The 22,117-nt window shown below is 56.1% G+C and overlaps 1 protein-coding gene across 1 annotated transcript; it reads right to left on the bottom strand.

Annotated features, from left to right (window-relative positions):
• Positions 1–326: 326 nt before the first annotated feature.
• Positions 327–21,955, bottom strand: PRRX2 (paired related homeobox 2). Its single transcript, XM_079324015.1, has 4 exons — positions 21,669–21,955; positions 2,552–2,736; positions 2,200–2,378; positions 327–1,639 (listed from the first exon to the last, which is right to left on the bottom strand). The coding sequence occupies exons 1-4, from the start codon at positions 21,910–21,912 to the stop codon at positions 1,504–1,506; spliced, it is 744 nt and encodes a 247-aa protein (XP_079180141.1). The 5' UTR covers positions 21,913–21,955; the 3' UTR covers positions 327–1,503.
• Between the last annotated feature and the right edge of the window lie 162 nt (positions 21,956–22,117).

Genomic DNA, 22,117 nt, shown 5'->3' on the forward strand with positions numbered 1-22,117 from the left:
CCGGGTTCCCCATGCAGCTGCAGTGAGAGCCACAGTGGGAATGGGAGAGGATGCTCCTGGGGGCTGTGGAAACTCAGGTGGGAACTCTGTAGCTGTGGCACTTTCAGTCTCAGTGTCACCAACCAGAGGAAGTTTACCTGGAGGAGGCATCTCAGCAATTGCTCTATTTGTCTTCAGATCTATTGCTGCAGCCCCCAAACCAATCCCTTCTAGGGAAGCAGGACTGGTGTCTTCTCTGTCCAGGCCACCCCTCTGAGCTGGTGGTGTCCCCATGCTTGGCTGGTGGCTCTTTCCAGTGGGTGAGGAAAGGGCTTTGTCCCCAGGAACACCACGCCTCCACCACTCTGGCAGGGGAACGTGGGGGCTGCATGTCTCTGCAGCTCAGTCCCATGGATTAGGGCCAGGCTGCCCACCCCGTGTCCATCCCCCTGCACATCCCACCTTGGCACCTCATTAGGCTGCACAGCAGGGTGGGATGAGGGGGAAACCATTTCCTTTCTGCAAAACCAAAAAATCCTCTCCCCATGGAGCTGCCGGCCCCAGAGCCCCGAGCACATCTGTGGAGCTGCCGATGGGGAGGCTGTGCCTCCGGAAGGCAAAGCCTTCGTTGGCACGAAGCGCTGGGAGCCGCCTACTCAGCTGAAACCCAACAGCTTTTTCCAATTTTCTCATTCCCTGGGACTGTTCAATGACCTGGGGCTCTGCAGAATCGCTGGCAAATCCGCCGAGGCAGGGCAGCGGTGCCTGCTTGGAGATTGGAGATGCATCCCCACTCATGGGAGAGCTCACAGGCTCCAGCAGGGTCTGTTGAGATGCTGCAGCTCTGCTCGCCCCTCTGGGAAGGGACAAAGCCTGATGCCATCAGCATGGGCAGCTCCTAAATGCAGGCAGTGCGGAGGGCTGGCCAAAACTGGCCATGGCATGGGTGAGCCATCAGCTTCCCAAAGTCCCAAACTTTGGGAAGTCCCAAGCCCCACACTGTGGCTGGGGTTGCACAAAGAAACGAACACATGGATCAGCTTTGGCACACACAGTTGAGCGCCGCAAGTCACAGCCTGGTGGAAAGGGGGGCTCGTGATCCTCCCACACTGTCCCTGCGGGAGGAGAAGACCCAATAACTCTTTGGCTCTCTGGGCAAGATACCCAAATTGGTCAAATCCAATAGTCCAAGATCCTTCCATGTTTGGAAGCAAATTCTTGTTCCCTTGGCAAGTCTGTTTGTCCTCAAAGAGCGTGTGGGGGGTATGTGTGTATATATAGCCGTTATTATAAGGGTGTGCGGAAAAGCAAGTTTCTAACCGAGTTCGCTCCATATGTGGCTATAATTATGTGCCACTTCTGCCTGGGACTGACTCTACCTTCAGAAGGGAAGGGAAGAGGAGAGAAGATGCTGAGACATTGGATGAGTGGCATGTGCACTGGGCAGGCAGCGATTTGTCCTGGAGCAGCACAGGAGCTCCACGCTGCATCCTGGAGGAGGCCATGGGATGGGGCTTGTCCTGCTCAGTTCACGGTCGGCACCTGGTTCTGATGGAGGCTGAACTCTTTGGCTTTGAGGCGCAGGCTGGCGATGCTGTTGGCCATGTTCACCCCTTGGGTGGGCGTTGCGGTCCCGCTGGAGCTGTAGGAGGGCACAGTGCTGCGGGGAGGGAGAAGGGAGCAATGAGGCAATGGCCCATGGAGAAGTCCCCATGCCCTTTGTGGTCCTGCTGGCTTCCCAGGCCAGGCTGGCTGTTCCCTCTTAGAATCTCTCACAAGAACAGCCAAGGCTTCAGCATTTTTATGTGCTTGAATGGATGTGGGAACCCCTCAAACTATGCACCAGGAGGCCCAGCTTTGTGCTTTTGGATGTGATGGCTGAATATGAACAGCTGGGAACCAGAAGGGACCCATGCCACCTCCTGTGCCGAGATGTGGGAAGGGTCAGCACAAGGCCAAGCAAATCCCTTGCGAGGACCAGGGCGCCTGCTCCAGCCCCAAAATTCAAGGAGACAGAGAAGCCTGCTCCGCATTGGGCAGCAGATGCTCAGGCAGAGTTGAAATTATTCCCAAAGCCAAGTCAGATGAGCTCCTTTCGGCCTCACGAAGCTCCCCAAATCCCCAGCAGTGGCAGAGGGATTGCTGTGGCAGTGGAGTGGTCTCCAGGCAGCCCTGCCCTATGGCCACCTCCTCCCCAGCTCCTCCAGAGCCTCCACCTACCTGTACGGGGAGGTGCTGCTCCAGGACAGGTACTCCGGGGTCAGTGCGGTGGCTCGTGGTGCCATGGGCTGCTCAATGGCTGCTTCTTGGCTGTAGGATTTGAGCAGTGATGCTGATCTGTTGGCCAGCATCGCCCTCTCATTACGGCGGAACTTGGCCCTCCTGTTCTGAAACCACACCTGTGACAGGGGAAGGGTGGTCAGTGGGGACCCAGTGCGAGCAGGGACGTCCCAAGCATCTGTGCTATGGGTCATGGTGATGTGCAGGATGGAACAAGGGAGGGGACAGTCCCTGCTCCTGCCTGGGGGCAAGGCAGAGGGTGTTGTTTTGTCCCACACAAACCTGTGCTCACCTGGACTCTGGCCTCGCTGAGGTTGACCCTTCTGGCCAGCTCCTCGCGCACAAAGGCGTCGGGGTAGTGCGTCCTCTCAAAGACCCTCTCCAGAGCCTGCAGCTGGCTGCTGTTGAAGGTGGTGCGGTTCCTCCTCTGCTTCTTCTTCCTCTTGGCTGCCCCACAGCTTGGGCTCAGGCTCTCACCTGTGGGGAGAGAACAGAAGCCACATGAGGGCCAGACCCGTGTGAGAGCCCATGACCCAGCCAGGCTCAAGCCCTGCAGGGGGTTTGCAGTGTCCTTCTCTGTGCCAGCCATGCTCCCTCCAGGCACCTGGGACTTTGGGGAGCTGCATATGGGCAACCCTGTGATGTCCATGAGAATCAAAACCTATTTTGGGACCTGCTGGAGCTTAGGGTTTACCTCAAAATGTACCAAGGCCTGTGGTGGTTTCACATCTGGCTAAAACCATGTGGACCTGATTTTGAATACCAGTCTCAGTGTATTCTGGGGTTGCACTTGATCCAAACCGGGGCTCAGCTCTTGGTAAGACTTTAACTCAAGCTTTCGTGAATGCTGATGAAAATTCAGCACCAAAACACCAAGATGTGTCTCAGCTCCCACCCCCAGCACCCCCTGGGGCCCCAGCTGTGGCACATCCCCAAGGTGACACAGGACTGCAGCCAAGCATCTGCTCCTCCAGCCCCGTTCTTCAGAGCTCAGAGCGAGCGGCACCGCGTCTCGCAGGGCTCAGCCTCCACAGTGTTTATTTCTGGCTTTGCTGGCTCATGGAAACATGAAGCTGAGGGTGTAGCTTGGTTTCTCAGTATTGATCTTGGGCTGTCAGCCAGGCTGAGATTAATCTCCTCTTTGTCACTAATATCATAAGGCTTGGGCAAGTTTGTGAAGCCTTTTTCCGAGACACCCAGTCAGCTGCCTGCAAAGGCTTCGTGGGGAGCACGACTCGCTGTCGCTCTCCCTTGTGGAGGTACTGCTTAATGATTCTTTCCATTAATAAAGCATCTGGATCCAATCTGTACCTACTGGTGGGAAAGCACTTTGGAATTATTTGAAATGTTAATAATTTTATGACATTCTGATTCATGGCAGGGTTTCTGCTCTATATCATTGCAGAGGCCAGGGTGGTAGAACTCACCACTCCCTGAGTGTGCTCACAAATTAAATACTTGCTAATTATATTAATTGTGATACTTATTTAATAAGTGCAGCATTTTCAGACAATGCTTGAGCAACAAACAAAATCTACTGAAGGGATATTAACTCTGCTGTTTCAAGACAACATGAAGCTGGTTGAGCGGGAAGAAACTTCCAAGATCTTTAAGGCCAAAATATCTTCTTGCACCTTATCTCTGAATAATTCAAGCCATTAAATGCCCAACAGTAAGTTCTTCATCAGTCCCCAGGACCCCTGTGTGCCCAACTACACCATCCTCTCTCTGCAGCCACTGGCATTTCTCTGGGTCCTTTATTGTGCTGTAGGTGCACCTTGGCCTTGGTTGACCATCAGCAATCTGAGATCTTGTATTTTAGGCATGGCCTTCATGGCTGGGTGAAGACACAAGGGACAGTGCCTGAAATATGTGTGGGTTTAAGACCCTTTCCCCAGCCAGGAAACCACAGGCTGCCCTTCGCCACCAATCGTGTTTAAAGGCTCACAAATAAAATTCTCAGAATTCCCTCCAGCACTTGTCCCTGCAGCTTCAAATGTCCTGCCAGTCTCTGCTTTCCAGTTGCCCCTTTTAGTTAAACTCCTTTTTTGGTCCTGTTTTCCTTCAGCAAGCTAACAAGCTGCTGGATTAAAATACACGAAGTCCAGCCATGGCTGTCCCTGAGTTTTTTGGGAGCTTGGGACTGAAATGGGAACCATGAGGCTGGGAAAGAGCTACAGGATGTAACAGGGTGAGAGGTTTCCTTGTGGGTTTATGACCATGACACAAGGCTTCTGGAGAAATGGTGCATCAGGGTTTGGTTCAAAAGGTCTAGTCACAAAGGCACCCAATGCCCCTCACCAAACTAGCAGTGATTTCAACAGGATACTGGGAAATGTATAAATAAAATTTATAAACCCCCTTTGGCTTCCTCCTCAATTTAAACCTGACTATAAGACTTTTCCATAGTGATGATTTCTCTCACCCACTCTTATTTGGCTGAAAGAAAGAAAGAGGAAAGTTTTTAAAAATTAATTCTCAATCCAGTTCTGTAGGATCTGGCCACATTTCTGTCTGGTCTTTATCTCCCCAAACAGCCACAGGAAACAAGTGGTGCTGAGTTCTTCCCATACAGGGCTGGCAGTTGTGATGGGATTGAGGTTAAAGACCAGAGTTGGACCAGGATGTGTCTGAGCACAAGTGGTTCCTGAATTTTTGGAGACTTGCACACCCTGGGCCATGCTGGCTTTGGGGCATTCTGTTCAGCCCCTATTGCTGTTTTTAATGGAAGTACCTTCCACACCTTTTCCAGGCCATGGATCCTCTGCTCTGCTTAGGGATCAGCCTTGGTAATGCATCAACATCTTTTCCTCATTAGCTCAGGCACTGCAGGCTTGTGGGACCAGACAAATGCCACCCTCATTGCTGGTGGTGAGTGTCTGACAGGTTTACAGTCAGGATGGATCTCTTCTATCAGAGATGCTTTCACAATCCCAAATCAGCTTCCCAAAAATGAGCATGGCTAAGCCCTCTGAGGCATCAGGAAAGGAATGGGAAGAGGATGAGTTGAGTCCCCTGAAGATGCCCTGTCCTCTCACTGCCATCAGTGGGACGTGGATTTAACCAGACCTGCTGACACCTTGATGGAGGAATTGGAAACCAGTCTGACAGGCTTCCAGGAATAAGAGTTTGTAATTGCACAAAGTTAAAATCAGCTTCCCACCATCATTGTTCTGTCCCAAAGCAGTACTTGGAGAGTTTATGGAGAAAGCCAAATCCTTGCCTTTGTTAGCTATAATTTGGGGGTTCATTTGGGCTGGAGGGACCAGTTTGGTTGGCCAGCCCTGAGGTCAGAGGAGCTCCTGAGCCTTCCCCCCAGCCACCTTCCCTGTATTTATCTTCCACTGATTACAATTTCCGCTGAAAGGAAAAGAAATGCAGGGAAAGGGGGAAAACGGGGGATAACATTACTGAATAACGAAAGATGACATGAAGGGAAGGATGGGGAGAGGGAGGCAGAGGGGCTCTGCACAGAGCAGGATGGGCATCACAAAAAAAGCCTTAAATTGCTCCAGAGTGCTAGGAAAGACAGGAGACTTTTCACCCGTGATGTGGATGAGTTTTAGGGTGTTGGATGTGGCCTCCAGCCTCCTCTCTGAGCTGTCCTGCCCCAGGCAGTGCTGCCTGAGAGCTGCAGACAGTCTGGGAGCAGCACTGTGTCCTACAGATGCCACGGGGTGCTGGGACTCACCCCAAAACCCTTCTCCCTGTGGGAGCACCAAGCCTGGACTGTGCCACTCTGAGAACTTGGGAGTGACAGGTCCTGCCCCTTTGCAAAGGCAACTCCACCCCTGAGCTGTGCTGGCTCAGCTGGTTCATCCAAGCCCCTTTTCCAACTCTTGCCTCTTCCCTCTGTGCTCCCATTAGTTTTCCATAGGAAGGACTCAGTGGGTCTCAGCCTTGCTGCTGGGCTTGCCAAGGGGGGCCCTTACACTGGCAGGGCCCCCAGCCTCCCACAGCTGTGTTGAGCACTGTGAAGAGGTAATTTTCACTCCATTTCCACCAAGGCTTCCCTTCTGACTTACAAGCTCCATCAGTGCACATTAAATGGCCTCAGAGCAGCTGCAATCCAGATCAGCCAGCACTGACAATCCCAGCAGCTCACTCGCCTGAGCCCCACAAACACAGGCAGGGATCTTCCCTTGGGATGTCCTTCATTGCCAGCCATGCTCAGTCCCCCTCTGCACACTCAGTTTGGGGGGTTTCATTGCAAAATGCTCATCCAGAGCACGCTCATCCATTTGCCCAGCCATCCCTGCTACCCCAGATGGTCACTTCAGCCAACTGCCAGCCTGTCTCCCCCAGGTGATGCTGCAAACCCCTCTCCCTATGGGCACCACCACATCCTCAGACACGTTTTCCTGAGTCCAACTCTACCACTTGGCTTTGGGGTGCAAATATTCCCATTTTTCAGGTCAGAAAGCAGCAAGTTCAACCCTGTCATGCAAAGAGCCCAGGCTACATCTCCTCCAACGTGTTTCATTTTCCATTGCACCGCAGCCCCCACGGCCCTGCACAGTTTTCTGTCATTAAATTATTTCACACGTTCCATTTATTTGCGAGCAGTTTGCCAAAGACCCTTTAAGCTTTAAATTTTTCACACCCCCCCCAGCCAAAATGATCAAATCTGCTGTACCATTTACTTCCCTGCTACGCCTGGAATGGCATTTTTTTCCTCTTTTTTTCTTCTTGGGTATAATTTAAGGGCTGAAATAGCCTGGAGGGAATTAGCTGTAAATTCTTCCTAAGACAAATAAATTCAGCCCTCTAAGTTTCTACATTTTTCAAACTGTTGAGAGACATTTTGGGTTTGTTTTACTTGAAATAATGATCGTGGCATATCTGACCCTCAGGCTGCGGCCAGCTCTAGCCAAATAAATAGCTTTTATTAATTAAGGTTTATCCTTAACAAATAAAACCCCAATTTGATCTCGGCCGGCTGAATTAGCAAAAATAAACAACGGGTTCTCTGGGCACTTGATGTGGATTTAACAAATTAACGCTGGGCCTTCATCAGGGAAGCCGCAGGGTGGTGGAGGTCTTTTACAGCCAAGAAATCCTTTGGAAAAACAATGTCTTTAGTTTCTCCCATGGTCTCTCTCGGTAAACATGTGCACTCCCTTCATCCCTTTATACGCTGGGGGAAGCGAGGAGAGCTCCGGCCATGGCGTCTGCCAAAGTTTCATGTGCAATTGTTTAACTTGTTCCTCTAAATCATGCAATGGGGAGGAAGCGTTTCCCCTCGGACTGCAGCGAGCTGGAGGAAAGCTCTGGGGTTTGGGAACTGCCCCTCCATGGTGTGTGCCCATTCCAGCTCCCTTTTTATTCCACAACCTTCAGCTGAGACACCTGAAGCCAAGGTGTGATTTGGGGGTACAGGTGACCCCTCTTTCCAGCAGCTACTGCCAATACAGCCCTGCCTTGGGATGCAGTTGGGAACAGCCTGGGAGCCCAGGATGGGGGTTACTAGCCCCTACTGGGGCTTTGCAGGGAGGAGGGATAGCAGGAGGGAAGCTGGGCACTTGTCCCTGCTCACAGGCACAGGAAGAACAGGGTTTGTTGCAGTAGGGATGGTGGAAGATGCCTACACCACAATGGGTCTTTAATCTCTCCAAATCACCTTGGAAAGCCTGGGGGGCTGAGGAGCAGCAGGAACCTGCCCCTTCCCATGAGTGAGCCACCCAGGTGTGCTGCCTTACCTGCACCTACCTGCAGCCCAGCCTGGGTGCACAGGACCAACACAGCACCAGCTTGGGGGCAAACCCCTATCAGTGAAACTCCCATTTCTGCATTGTTTCACCCCAGTACCCAGGGGAGAAGCCTTTGGGGCTGCCAACCCCTGCCCACAGGCTGCCAGCCCCAGCTTTGCTTGGCACGATGCTGTGAGCTCCAAACCCACCCTGGAACAACCATGGATATGGGGGACAGGGTGTCCCTGGGGAACAGCCCCTCCCCAGGCTCCCACTGCTGGGACAAGGCTCCCACCTCCTCATCCCGAGCCACTGCCACTCCCTGTCCCCCCTCCAGCCCAGCCCAGCCCCACAAACCCAGGAATGCTGAAGGCTCTGGGGGGAGGTTGAAGCTGGGGGGGTCCAAATGTGCTGAGTTCGAAGGAAACTTTCTCGGCTCAAGTGGTGTACATGAAAAATTTAAGAGAGGGGCAAGTCCCGGCTACTGGAGAAACATTGCAGCGAAATGTTTCCGAGGATGTTTCACCTCATTAATTGTGAAAAAACTGAAACGCTGACACGTTTTTACAGGCTGCCAGTTTTGCTGGGGGAAAAGTGTCTCTGTTAAAAAGGAGCAGCAAAAGCCTGGACCAAGAAAGAGGCCAAAGCTGTCCCGGGGGGGCCTTAGCCTGTGCTCACTGACAGGCAGCAGCAGCCTGTTTTATGGTTATGGAGCTGCCTCTGCACCAGCCAGAAACCACCCAGCACCACAATTTGCTACCCCCAGCCACACAGACACCCAATTTTTGAGAAGATCCTGCCCAGCAGAGCTGCAGCCCCAGGGATGCTGCACGCACAGCCTGCACCCCAGAGCCCAGGAGGTTTCCCCTTGCACCCCTGGATGGTGTGTGTGGTGTCTGAGCAAGTCCAGCTGAAAGCCAGAACAAACCAGGAGGGTCCTGGCTGAGCCAGCAGCACCCCTGCATCCCAGTGGGGATGTGTCCAGCCTGTGCTGGTAACCCAGTGGTGACACTGAAGCTTTTTGTTTTTTAGCTCGTTATTAGTGCAGCAAATGCACTGGGAACATGATGCTTTAGATAGGTACTGGGAACAGAAAGAATGAGAAAAGGAAGGTCTCTGTCAGGAGACACTGCTTTCCTTAAGGATGGTTCCAGCCCAGAATTAGCCACCAAATTTACTGCTGAGAGCTGTGAGTGGATTCAGAGCTTGCTCTCCAGTTGGCTGCCCAGATGCACAAGAGGAAGAAAATCAGGAAGTCACAGTGAGGAAGGAGGAAGATAATGGAAAGAATGAAGAAGGGAAGCAATTCTGGAGATGCCAGGTGAGGAACCAGCCAGCCAGGTCTTGTGCTGTGATTTAGAGAGGATGCCCTGAAAGTTGAAAGCTGGGGAAATCCACAGGGCTGCAGGCAAAGCCCTGAGGCTGTGATGTGCTCAGGAGCCCCTGAACATTCCCAGCACTTCCCACCACGCCAGAGGTTACTGCCCAGGGCAGAGGCTCCTGCACAGCCCAGCACAGCACTCACCCAGCTGAGGCCAGGCCCCAGGAATGGTGTTTTGGCACAGCCAGCTCCTGCGTCAGCGGAAGCATTTAATGAATTAATTGCAGCCACATTCCCTGAAGGAGGAGGCAGGGTTGGTGGGATGCTGTCAAGCCTCAGGAAGGGGCTGGAGAACATCTTTGGCCACAAAGCTCTGATGGGAGTAAGGGGAATTGGCTGAGCAGCACAAGAAATTCCTGTCCACTCTGCCAGGGATCTGGGAGAGATGGTGCCATCACCCACCTTTACCTGGGGACAGACCTTTGGAGAAGGTGACAGACACACCCTGCTGCCAGGCTCACTGGCTCGGGATGCAGCCCAGCATCCTGGCGCCGGCCCCAGCCCTGGGTGAGGATCCAGAGCCCGGCACCCTCAGCACCCCTGGCAGGGCTGCTGCACAAACAGCGCGGGAAGCGGCGGCAGCGCTGGCGCCCAGGCTGCGGCTGTGCCGTCCCACCCGCACCCCGGGAGCCGGAGCCGGGGCCAGTGCGGGGCTCAGACTGCGACAGTGGCACCGGCCCAGGGCAGCCAGCCCGGCCCCTTGGGCTGGGGGCTGCGGGGAAATGTTCCGTGCCTCCGCCAGCGCGGGGTGAGCCCAGCCCGGCGCTCGGGAGCCGCCAGCAGCATCCCGGTGCTCACAGCTCACAATGGGCTGTCCCCGCTCCAGAGCCACCGCTGCTCCATTGGCAGCGCTCCTCGGGGACCGAGCTGGGGCAAAGCTGGGGGCTGATCCACAGCGAGTTCCCAATTTCCCCGCAAAGAATGGCACAGTGAGGAGAAAGGCTCCTGGGAAAATCCACTGTCTGCATGGATTTGCTGGGAACAGTGGCTTTGAGAGTCAGGATCTGACAAGGTCTGGCATCTTTCCCGCTCATGGCAGGGGAACGTGCAATTCAAAGGTGCTCACACCCCTCTGGGGTCCCTCTTTTCTTAATTGGGGCTGGGGTCACACAGAGCCTCCAAAATCTCATCCACAGTGATGCCAGTCTGGATGTCCTCTGCCAAAGAGAGAGAGGGGGAATCAGGACAGATGCTGGGATGGGCCCTCCTGGCTTCATGCAGGGTGCTCCAAGGGGCTGTGTCAGACCAAAGGGCTCCTCAGGAGGATGTTTGTGGCTGCAGGACTGGGGGTAGCAGGAGCTGAAGCCCTCCCAGCCCAGCCAAGTGCCTCAGGAACAGACGTGGTGGGTTTGACTGATCCAAGCCAAGTTCTGAGCAGCACCGACCAACGGGGGAGCAGGAATTTTCATTTTGTTCTCCTGTGAATTTGCCAACCCCCACGGTTGAGGCCCAGGGACCAACAAAAGGCTCTGGCTCTCCCCCAGCCACCACCAGCCAGGAGCCTTCCCGGCAAGGAGACATTCACTGCAGAGCTTGCTTTTATCTCCCAGCCAGGAGACCTTCCTGGGGTGGGATGGGAGCAGTGCTGGGGTTGTTCTGCACCTCACAGCACTGCAGCACCCCGGGATGCTCCTGGGGATGCAGCCTCCCCACTTTGGCAGCTCATTACAACAGCAGTGTGGCAGTGTGGTGGTGGCTCAGAGATGTGTGAACGGGCCTCTGTGGCTCAGGGGAACAGCCAGCCCAGACCCTGTGGCCAAAATGCTGGGATTTGGGTCAGCCCCAGGCACCACATTGAGGGGTCTGGGCAGAGGGAACAGCCACAGTGGCTCCCCACAGCCACTGGAGAGTGGGAGGGTGGGACAGATGATGGATGATGCCAGCACAGACCCTGCAGCCCTACATCAGGGCTGAGCACAGCCCATGCTGCTTCCCTTCCCATCCTGCACACCTTTTAGGCACCATTTGGTGCTTCCATGATGCAGTCACAGAGCTGCCAACATTGCTCACATGCTCACACCTGATGTAAGAGGTTACCTGTTTATCCAGCAAGGCACAGACGTGTAATTAATTAACACTAATGAGACTGGCCCAGGAGTAGCACCCCCTGTGCTTGCAAAGCACCACCAGAATCCTGGATTTAACTGCAAAGTTAGTTTTCCTGAAGGGTGAGAAGGGGATGGGGAGTGCCTCAGGCCATCACAGTGTTGAGAGCTCACTGGGACTTTTGCTCAGTGTTTGAAAAATAAAACTAAATCAGCCGGGGCTGCATAGCAGGAACGTTGTGTGGAGGGCTGGCTCCCAGCCAGGGACCCCTGGCATGGTGATCCCAGCCTTCCTCTCCATCCCAGCCCCCCCAAAAGGTGGTTTTTTGAAATTTAATAGGCAAAAGCCCAAGCAAGCTAGCCCCAGTGGCATCTGGCACTGAAACCCAACACCAGCCCCACGAGGTTCAAGCAGAGACCCCATTGCATCAGGGTCATTGCCAAGGGGGGAGGAAGCAGGCAAGGACAAGGGGGAATGAGGAGAATTCCCATGATGTCCCTTCCTGCTCCCACTGCCACTGCCCCAAGTCCCCTTCCATTTTTGAGTCCCAAAGGGTGTTTTTCACACCCAGGCCAGCAAATCACAGAGCACCCATCAGATCAGTGAGCACCAGCACCATCCCACAGCCACCAAGTGTGGACCCCAGCATGTCTGGGCAGGGTGTGGGCTGGGTGTGAGCCCCACTGGGACCCCCCAGCCCCTCCAAGCAGGGCCCTGTGCACGCACAGACATCCCAGGAGCCCCTGCCAGCAGCAGCATCCCTGTCCTCTGGTCTGCTTTTCATTTGAGGTCGGTGGCCTCTCGCCAAATTTATTGTAAAACATTCATTTTAATAAGTGGCTCATATTTTTTTTTTTCTTTTTTCTTTTTTTTTTTTTTAACCCAGCCTGGTTAACTGTTTGCAGGTTAAAGCAGAACCATGCAGGGTGGGGATGGTGGGGGCAGTGGGGACAGTGGGGACAGGATCCCAATCAGGTTGTCCAGCCATGGGCAGGACACCAGGGGATGACAGGATGGAGACAGGAACATCAGGGTCCTGCTTCTACAAAGGCCAGCAGAGCTGAGACCCTCACCCTCATCACTCCAAGCCTTCATCCCCTCCATGTCCCCAGGGTGACCAAGCACCCTCCCATCACACTGATACAAACACTGACACTCTCATACAGAATTCAAACTTACTGCTCAATGGGTAACTGGGTCAAGTCAAACATGCAGAGGGTTTCCCAAAGTGGACATTGCTTGGTAGTCTAATTTCAACATTTGTTTTAAGTTTAATAAACCTCTAATACTAATAGAAATACTGGAGTGTCTTAATTTAAATGAAAACATTTTTTTAAAATTTAAAAATTCCCCTGAGGTATTTACAAGCCCCAAATTACAGCCATGTGGCCAGCCCAGATGAGAAAGTGAAATTGGTGAGGAAGGAGCGTGGCAGCTGCCCCAAGCCCAGCCCAGCACAGCCCTGCAGTGCTGTCCCCATGTCACCTGTGTCCCCTGCACAGACTCTGCTTCACACCTTTGCTGGGAACATGGGATCCATGGGTTGACCAGCCCCTGGGGCTGCCAGCCACAGCTGTCCCCATCAGGATGGCATCTTTCTGTCTTTCCTGCCTTCCTTCTGTGCTAACATTTCTGTCTTCTCTCTGGAGCACAGTGGCTTTGGGGACAGGAGCTGCCCATGACCCATCCTGTGCCTTCCTCAGGTGTGCTGCTGCTAGACCAGGCTCTGTGTACCCCAGGCTGTGTCTGGGGTCCTCTAAGTGCTCCCCTACACCATCACTGCTACTGCCACCCCCAAGTCACCCCTGACAGCCCTGGCAGTGTCCTGAGCATCCTGGGGTGCAACACAACCCCCCCAACTCAGCAATGCCCTGCAGGACCTGGGGTTCCCCTGAATGGCTCAGTGCCCCCTGCTCCCCTCTGCAACACCCTGTACACCTTGGGGTGCTGTGTAACCCCACCACACACACCTTGGGGTGCTGTGTAACCCAAATACACACACACCCTGCATTGCCCTGTACATCTTGGGGTGCTGTGTACCCAAACACACACCTTGGGGTGCTGTGTAACCCAAATATACACACACCCTGCATTGCCCTGTACATCTTAGGGTGCTGTGTAACCCAAACACACACATCTTGGGGTGCTGTGTAACCCAAACACACACGCCTTGCACTGCCCTGTACATCTTGGGGTGCTGTGTAACCCAAATACACACACCTTGGGGTGCTGTGTAACCCAAATACACACACACACCTTGCACTGCCCTGTACATCTTGGGGTGCTGTGTAACCCAAACACACACACCTTGCACTGCCCTGTACATCTTGGGGTGCAGCACAATCCTCACCCCACCCCAGCAATGCCCTGCATGACCTGATACAGTACCGATCCTCTGTACATCTCGGGGAGCAAACTAGCCCCTCCAAACACACACTGCAGTGCCCAGAAGAGCCCAAAACTCAACACAGCCCCCCCGTCAGTGCCCTGCACGGCTCGGGGTGCAATCCCCAGGCTGAGCCCCCCGCTCCCAGCGCTGCCGGGCTGTGCCCCCTCCCCAGCACCCGCTGCCATGTGCTCCCCGCCGCTCCCCCGGCTCCCCTGCCATGTGCACTCCAGTTTCCTTGCGTGTGAAGCCTGCAGCCTCTCGGATTCAGTGGCTGGAAAGGATGGCGCCTCTCCACATCTGGTTCAATGCGCGAGCCTGGCGCCTGGCTTAGCCACAGTCTCCATTCAGAGACACACAGACTTTAATAGACTCATACAATTCTTCCTGATCTATCACTGCAGCCGCAGCTGAAAAGCTGCTTTATTATATGCACTCAAAGGGGGATGAGGAGGGAAGGGGAGGGGGCCGGCGGCTGGCGCTGCCGCTCTCTGAAGGCATCCCCGGGGACCTGAGCTGTCCCCCCGGCCCTGCCCAGCCTCCCAGGGGCTGTTTCCCCCCCAAACCCACAGAAAAGCGCAGCACCGCAGCCTCATTATCTCTCCTGCTCAATTAACACCCTCCAAGCTGCCGTTCGCACCCGCACCGCGCTCGCTGGGGCTGCAGGGGACGAGGCGGCAAAGGGGACCCCGCCTGTCCCCCAGAATGTCCCCAGGGTGGTTTCACTCCCGCACAAGCCGCAGCAATTCCCCCCAATAATTCCTGCGACATCAGCATCGCATTTACCCCGCGATTCCCCGAGGGAGGGAGGGCCCGCACCGGAGCTGTCGGGGTGAGGAGCTGCCCCGCACCCCGGTGCCAGCCCAGCCCAGCCCAGCCCAGCCCAGCCGGGCAGGTCCGAGCGCTCCCGGGGCAGGGCAGGGTCTGCCGAGGGATGCTGAGCACGGACAGAGCGTCCGCGCCGTGGGAAGGATGGAAAACATCGCCCGCGGTCATCTGTGTGTCCCTCGGGCAAAGGCAAACATCGGGAATGCCTCAAGGGCGAGGGTAGGAATTTTTGTGCTAATTCTCGGAAGTTTAGGGCTGTCCAGTGAAAAACAAGCAGTTTGGCAGTTTTGAGGCAGTCCTGGACAACAGGCACCGGAAAACCGCCTTGAAACCCCAAATCAGGCTTTTCTCCCCAAAAGCTTTGCTGTTCCCATCCTCCCTGACTCTTCTGGGCATCACCAAGACCAGGCAGGGGATGGCTGCCTCTGCCCACCACACTTCCACGCTGTTCCCAGTTGCTTTTTCCAGCCAGGAAAAACCTGATCTGCATTAACCCTGGTCTAAATCCTCACTCAGTCCCAGCTCAGCCCAGCCATAACCCACAGCCCCAGCATTTTAAAGGATGCTCTGACCCAGTTCCCTGGCTCAGGGATGCCATCCTGGAAGGATAACTCCCTCCAGCTTCTGCTCGTGCTGCAGGGAGGGAATGAGACGCCAGTGTGGGGACAGCAACCTTCTGTGAATCCCAAAGCACCCGGGTCCCATCCTGCTCCAAACCTCATCCCTTCAGCTCAATGATTTTATATCTCTAAGGAGATAATTCCCCGTGGCTGGAGGAAATCAGCCTTGGGTGAAGGGTGATCAGCCCCACTCCCTGGGAGAGAGGAGGGTTTCTAACGAGGCAGCCTCAAAGCCCCAAATCATTTCATCAGCCTCCCAGCTACAGACACACGCCCAGGCTCTCTTAAAATGCTGATTCGTTGAAATTCACCCATCTTGGCTGCACAGAGTCGAAATTTCATATTTTTCCTGTGAATCAGCCCCATTCCCTGAAATAACAGCCCAAAAAGAGAGGGGAAATAGTCTTGCACTGAGCTGTTCCTGGTCGAGAGAGACATAACAGCCTGGGGGGGACAGGCAAGGTGTCCCTGCACCCCAGCACCCCCTGGGCTGGGCACGGCTTTGTCAGGGGGTGCTGCTGGGGACTAAAGCACATCAGTGGGTGCTGCCAGGGCTCCCAGGGAAGTGGGGCAAAGCCTTGTGTCCCCACAACATGCAGGACCCCTCCACTGTCCCCTCTGGACACTGTCATGCCTTGATTCTCCCTGCTGGAACGTGGTTTCAGAAGGAGCATCCCCCACAGCAGCGCCTGCCAAAACCCTGCTCACTGGGGGTGCTGAGCACAGAAAAATCCCAGCAATGAGAAGTCAGGGAGAAAAGTGATTTTCCTGTCCTCCTGGCCCAGCCAAGGCTGCTCCAGCTCCTGGGCTCCCTCAGCCAGAGGGTCCCCATCTCCCCAGGCCCTGAGTTTGGGTTTTTTTCCCTTTACCCTCCCAGCACAGAAGTGAGCACGTGTGGGGACCCCGCAGAGCGCTGCAGGAACGTGATGGTATGTGTTTCCCTGTGCCCTGGGGAGGGCTCAGCGTGGGCAGGGCAACTTCCTGGGGCCCCTGCTCCAGCCCAGAGCCCCCCGAGCTGGGGTGGGGGAGCCTGGAGCCCAGCTGGGGGTGCTCAGCTCATCCAGGGGCAAATTCTCCCCAAATCAGAGCCCTGGAGTCACCAGTCAGTAAGAGGCTGACAGCAGCCCAGGGCACGGGGAGGAGAGGGATGGTGACCCAGGGTCAGCACGGGAGGAGCAGGAGGTGAGTGGATGTCCCTGGGGAGGAGTGGGATGTGAGTGTGTGGCACAGAGAGGTGGTACCAGGGTGAACCCCATGCCAGAAGCTCCACGAGACCCGGGGTCTCTTCCAGCTGTGCCCCCCATTCCTGCCTGTGCCTGGCAGGGATTTGTGCTGCTCTGGCTGGTTCTGCAGGGTGGTGACCTGATTCAGCCCCTTATCCTGCTTGTGCCATGGGAAAGAAGCACTCCCACCCCACAGCAGTTTTGGGATAGATGAGATCTGAGGAGCCACTTTCCTCTTGTCCAGAGCAGGGGACCATGTGCAGGACAGTGGTCCTGTGGCAGAGACACAGGATAAGAACCACAGGGGAGGCTGTCCCCAGTTAGGGAGGGGGAAGCCTGGCTGCAGGAACATGATCCTCTGTCCCCTGCATCAGCCTGGAGGTACAATTGGATCCCTCCCTTCCCACAGCCCCTTTTCCCTGACTGGGATATGCTGGGATCTCTGTGAGTGGCTGGAAACCTTCTGAGTGAGCTGGGAGCTGTCAGGCTCCCCATCCATCCATCCATCCATCCTTGCTTGTCACAAGCACAGACAGATGTAAAGGGCTGGGAGGTGATGGGGTGAGGAGCTCCCACGTGAATTAATTGACACTTACTGACTAATTGCTGATGGATGCTGCACTGGGGACCTGCAGCATCAGGCACTGGACAAACACCATCCCGTCCCCTGGGGACCATCCTGTTGAGCAGCCCCAAGGGCACATGGGGAAAACCCCTTGTGCTGAGGTCTGCAGCCCTCAGAGCCCTCCAGGCAGGGAGTGTCCCCAGGCAGGCTGGGGACAGGGACGGTCACTGAGAGCAAGGATGGCTCCTGTCCCAGTGCCACCCACCGGCTGGGCTGCCCTTACAAGGACAGACATGATTCACCTCCCCCTCTGCTTCAGATGCCACTGTTCTGCCAACAGGGACTGTCCCCACCGTGCCCTGCAGACCTGCCAGTCTGGGAGGGCAGCCAGGCACCCTCAGCTGCTGCTGTTTTGGGGAGCAGTGAGGGATTGGGTGAGCTGAAAACCCTGCTGCCCCACTTCAGTGTACCCCAACCTCACCCCACATGCCATGGCCAGCATGATGGTGCCACCCTGAGCAGCAGGGACCCCTCCTTTGGGGAAAAATCCTCTCCTTGGAGAGTTGAGCCACATCTATCAGACAATTCTCAAAGCCTCTTCCCCTCCACAGGGGCTGTGTCAGGTCTCTACACCACTGCCTGTCCCTGGTCAGGCATCCAGAAACCATGGAAAGCCTCCCAGCAGAGCAGCCTGGAGGATGCCCAGCAGCTTTGGGGCTGTAAAAAGCAGATGGGTGCTGGAGAGAGATCTGATGGGTCTGGGGTTCCAGGGCAGGGGTCCTCAGCTGGGTCCCTGTGCCCATGGCCCAGTCCCACTGAACCAGGCACAAGGGATCAGCCATGAGTTAATGACACTGGGTTTAATTGTGGCAGAGCCATCTACATACACAGATGTCCCAGGGAAGGCAGTTCTCCAAAGGCACATCCCAGCCTCAGAGCTGCCTCCTGCCAGGGCAGCCAGAGAGATCAAGGTGCCCCCATGCTGTGCCTGTGTCTGATGGGGATAACTGGTATTGGGGAAGGCAGAGCAGCAGAGCTGAACTCTGTTCTGTGAGCCAGGAGCAGCACAGTCCCTGGACTGGGACACCACAGGGACACCAGCTGGGATGGCTCTGCTCAAGGAAGGTACCTGAGCCCCAGGAGGAGTTTGGGGCTACCTGGGTCAATCAGCCACCAGCTCCAGGACCAAGGCCCTTTTACCCTCTGATACCAGGTCCTTATCCCTCCCTGCCTCACTTCTCCCTTTTCAGCTATTCTGGTTTATGTAATTAAAGCAAATTTGTTGTAACATCTTAATCCTCTCTGCCTTTGGGAACTGCTTCTTCTCTCCTCCTTCATCACTGCCCTGCTCAACATCCTCACAGAACAGGTCCCAGGGGATGAGGAACAGGCTTCAGGCACTGTTCTGAAAATGGGATGTCCAGGGACCACCACACATCCCCATCCCACTGCCAGGTCCCAGTGGCTATAGCCAAATAAATGGTCATTGCATGCCTGCCCCATACCAAAAAATCCCCCTGGAGGGGCCACAGCTCAGCTGTGACAAAAGTGACTCTCTCTGAGTTTTCAGCCCCTAAGTGGCTGCTGGAGCCCGTGCACGACTCCCTCTCCCATCCCCAGGCGGCACCAAAAGTAAGTTCATTGTTTGAAAAGCCATCAGTCAAGGCTTGCTGGCTAAAATTACCCTCCTGCTTTATCATCTTGAGAACATTAAGGGCTGTTGTTAACAGATGTTTCGCGTTACACATTATTTGTTAGTCTAATGAAAGGAGGTGAACAAGCTTTCAAGACCTCAGAAGTTGTGCGAAGGTTTTGGATGGGAGGCTGTTGCACCACTCCAGGGGAGAAGGAAGATGAAGATGAGGATGTGAATGAGCTCTCACCACCCTGTTGACTTGTCCTTGCTCTTGCCTGGCTTGTGGGATTTCTGATTTTTGGGTGTCATGAGAGCAATGTGTTACACAGATATTTGTATTCACCATCCCAGGAGGATGTGCTGGGGACACTCAGGGCCAGTTTGGGGCTGTGGCCAAGGCAGGGGCTGAGCAGCCCCTTGGCTGGAGAGGGAGCTGGACAGGGCTTTGGTCCTCAAAAGCCTCAGAAGTGCCAGCAGGAAGGGATGTGCCAGCCCTGCAAGGCACTCCTGGAGGAGAGGTGTGCCAAGAGCCCCAGACATGGGGCTGCCCCAGGCCCCTCTCCAGCAGGCAGGGCTGTGGGGTGGGGGGTGGCTGAGGTCAGAAGGGGGTTGAATCCCCTTCTGCAGGGAATAAATCCCTGCCCTGAGTTTCTGTGGCTGTGCCACCCTCTGGAATAGAAACCTCTCACTGCTGCTTCCCTGGGGAAGGGGAGGGGGTTTGTTGGGGTCTCAGCCTGCTGGGCACAGCCTGGGGCTGCCTAAAGCACCCTTGTGCCAGCTCTGCCAACTCAGCCCTCAGAGCAAGCCCTGCCTGCTGCAGGGGTAGCAGCAGCTTCACAGCAGCTTCAGGGATGCTCTCCCTCCAATCCACCAGCACAACGACCCCAAAGGCTCCTGGCTGGAGCTCAGAGCTACATCCTGCAGAGATGCTGGGGCACTGCATCCACTTGTGCTCATAACAAACCCACTGCCACCAACTGCAGGGCTCCAAACCTGCATCTGGCAGAAGAACCCCACCATAGTGAAGAGGAAGATGAGAGAAAAGGCTGAGAGGCTGTTTTATTTCAGGATGCAAATAAAAGATAAGGTTACCGGTAAAAGTTCCTCTGCTGTCATCACACCGATGCTGAAAGCATCACAGATCTGCAGCAAAAGGGTGATGCTCACAAAGGCAGGACATCTGCCTGGTATTTCAAGTATCCCCATCTCAATTTAGGAAACTGCATCCCAGTGGCAGCAGGTAAGGGTTTCTAAGGTCCAGTTTTGCCAGTGCACAGGTTCTTGTCTCTGTTTCCTTGTTCTCTTCTCACCCACTGCTCTCAATTCCCAGGTATTTTTCAACATCAGAAATGCTTCAACTGCTGGTCAGCTTGTCAGAGCATTCCAGATGCTGACGGTGTCTCCATCCATGCAAGCTTGCCAGAACAGGTGCTAATGGGGGAATATCTCACACGGCCAGCAGCGTTTGGATCTGCAGACCAAGTCCCTGCCCGGGAGGAATGGGCTTTTAGGGCGAAGAACAGGCTTGTGGTGCTCGTGCAACCTCTCACTCTGTTTTTTGCACCATGCTGGGTCCACACTGAGTTCTTTGGGTGCATTAGGAGCCCAGCAGGGCAGTAGTTTCTCTGCTGTTCTGCAAAGAGCCCTGTGAGACTGCTGAGGGCTGGGTTTCCAAAAGCTCTGCCGACCCCACACGGAATACTGTCCCCCTACAGACCCACAGGCAGGAGAAACCCTCCCCACAGCCCCGAAGCCACTGCCAAAAGTACAAACAAAACCCAGGGGAAAGGGAGGGAGGGTGGAAAACAACACTGTAAATACCAGATACCATCCCAAAAAGCAGCGCCCAGCCTCAGCCAGCCCTCAGCAGCACGGGCAGAGCCGGGGGCTCCGTGGGGCTGCTCCACGAAGGAAGGAGGCTGTGCAGGGAATGAATTGTCTGGAGACAGAACTGCCCGCAGTGTAGGAGCCACGGGAGGGGACAGAGAAAGCACCCGGGGGGATTGAAGGGACTGAGCCCCCTCCAGCAGCACAGATTCCCGGCTGGGTGTGCACCCTGGCCAGGGTCAGACCCTCGGCAGGGCTGTAGAAAACAAGCCTGGCATGGCAGAGCCCAGCCGGGAGACAAATTTGGGGAATGCCACCCCGGGGGAGGCACCCCACGCTCTGCATCCCCTGTGTCACCTCTGTCCCGAGGGGACACGCGGTTCCGAGGGGCTCTGGGCTGCCCCTGCACTGTGGCTTTGCCCCAAGAACGGGGCGAACCCTCCTCACCCGCGCCCCAGAACCGGAGCGGGGATGCGCGGGACCGGCGGAGGGAGAGATGCGAGCGGGATTGCCCCGTTAAAAATGCGCCTTCTGGCCAGGACCGAGCGCCATGGAGCCGCGTCCCAGGCCGGTCCCGTTCTCCTCTCCTCGCCCCGGTTCTGTCCCCGCTGATGCCGGGACAGGACCCGCTGGTCCCGGTACCCACGGCCCCGCCGGGCCGGTCCCGCTCCCCACGCCCGGAAACCGAGCCCGGGAGCCCCGGGGGAAATGGGGACCCCGCAGGCGGCGCAGCCCGGCACGGAGCGACTTCCCGGGAACGGCCCGGACCCGACACCTCCGGTGCCGGCGAGGAGGCGGCCGGTGCGGGGTCCCTGTGCTTTCTGTCCCGGGTGCGGGGTCCCGGTGCCCCTTGTCCCGGTGCCGGGATCCTCTACCCTTGTCCCCGTGCGGGGTCCCGGTGTCCGTTGTCCCGGTGCCCCTTGTCCCGGTGCCGGGATCCTCTACCCTTGTCCCCGTGCGGGGTCCCGGTGTCCGTTGTCCCGGTGCCCCTTGTCCCGGGGCCGGGCTCCTCTACCCCTGTCCCGGTGCGGGGTCCCGGTGCCCCAGCCGCCGGGGGCTCGGCACCCTCGCAGCGCTCCCCGACGGGGCTCCCCCTTCGCCTCCACCCGCTCCCCCAGCTGTCCCCACCCCGCCGCGGGGGGACACCGACCCCGTTTGTCCGGCGGGGACACCCCACCCCAAAGCTGTCCCGTCCCCGGGGACTCACCGTCCTGGGGCGCTGCCTCGCTGCCGCTGCTGCCTCCCGACGGCTCCGGAACGGCCTTGCCGCCACCGGCGGGCGGGGGACCGGCCGCGGGGGTCCCGTTCATCCCGGCCGCCACCTCCTCCAGGTCGAGGAGGTGGCTCACGCTGAAGTTTTTCCGGCTTTGAGCGTTTTCGGGCGGCTCCGGGCCGCGCACGGCGCCGGGGGCGAACGGCTTGTCCATGGCAAAGGCTGGCGCCGAGTCCATGGCTCCCACCCCCAGCCCGCAGCCCACCCCGAGGTGCCGGGCCGCTCCCCGGCCCCCTTCCCCTTCCCCACCCACCCCCCCCAAAAAAAGGAGAAAAAAATTAAAATAATTATAATTTTTTTTTTTTTAAATAGGTGGGGGGAAAATCACGACTGCCCTGAGTCCGGCTCCCTCCCCAGCCCCTGTTCCGCCTTGTGCTGACGTC

This window comes from Erithacus rubecula, assembly GCF_903797595.1.
Source record: "Erithacus rubecula genome assembly, chromosome: 21".
NCBI lineage: Eukaryota > Metazoa > Chordata > Aves > Passeriformes > Muscicapidae > Erithacus > Erithacus rubecula.

Bases quoted from the DNA above. Each gene is read 5' to 3' on its own strand.
- PRRX2 (XM_079324015.1), bottom strand. From the start codon at position 21,912: ATGGACTCGGCGCCAGCCTTTGCCATGGACAAGCCGTTCGCCCCCGGC. The intron at 2,737-21,668 runs GTGAGTCCCCGG...CTCTCCCCACAG, and splicing joins CGAGGCAGCGCCCCAGGACG to GTGAGAGCCTGAGCCCAAGC. The intron at 1,640-2,199 runs GTAGGTGGAGGC...CCCTCCCCGCAG, and splicing joins AGCAGCACCTCCCCGTACAG to CACTGTGCCCTCCTACAGCT.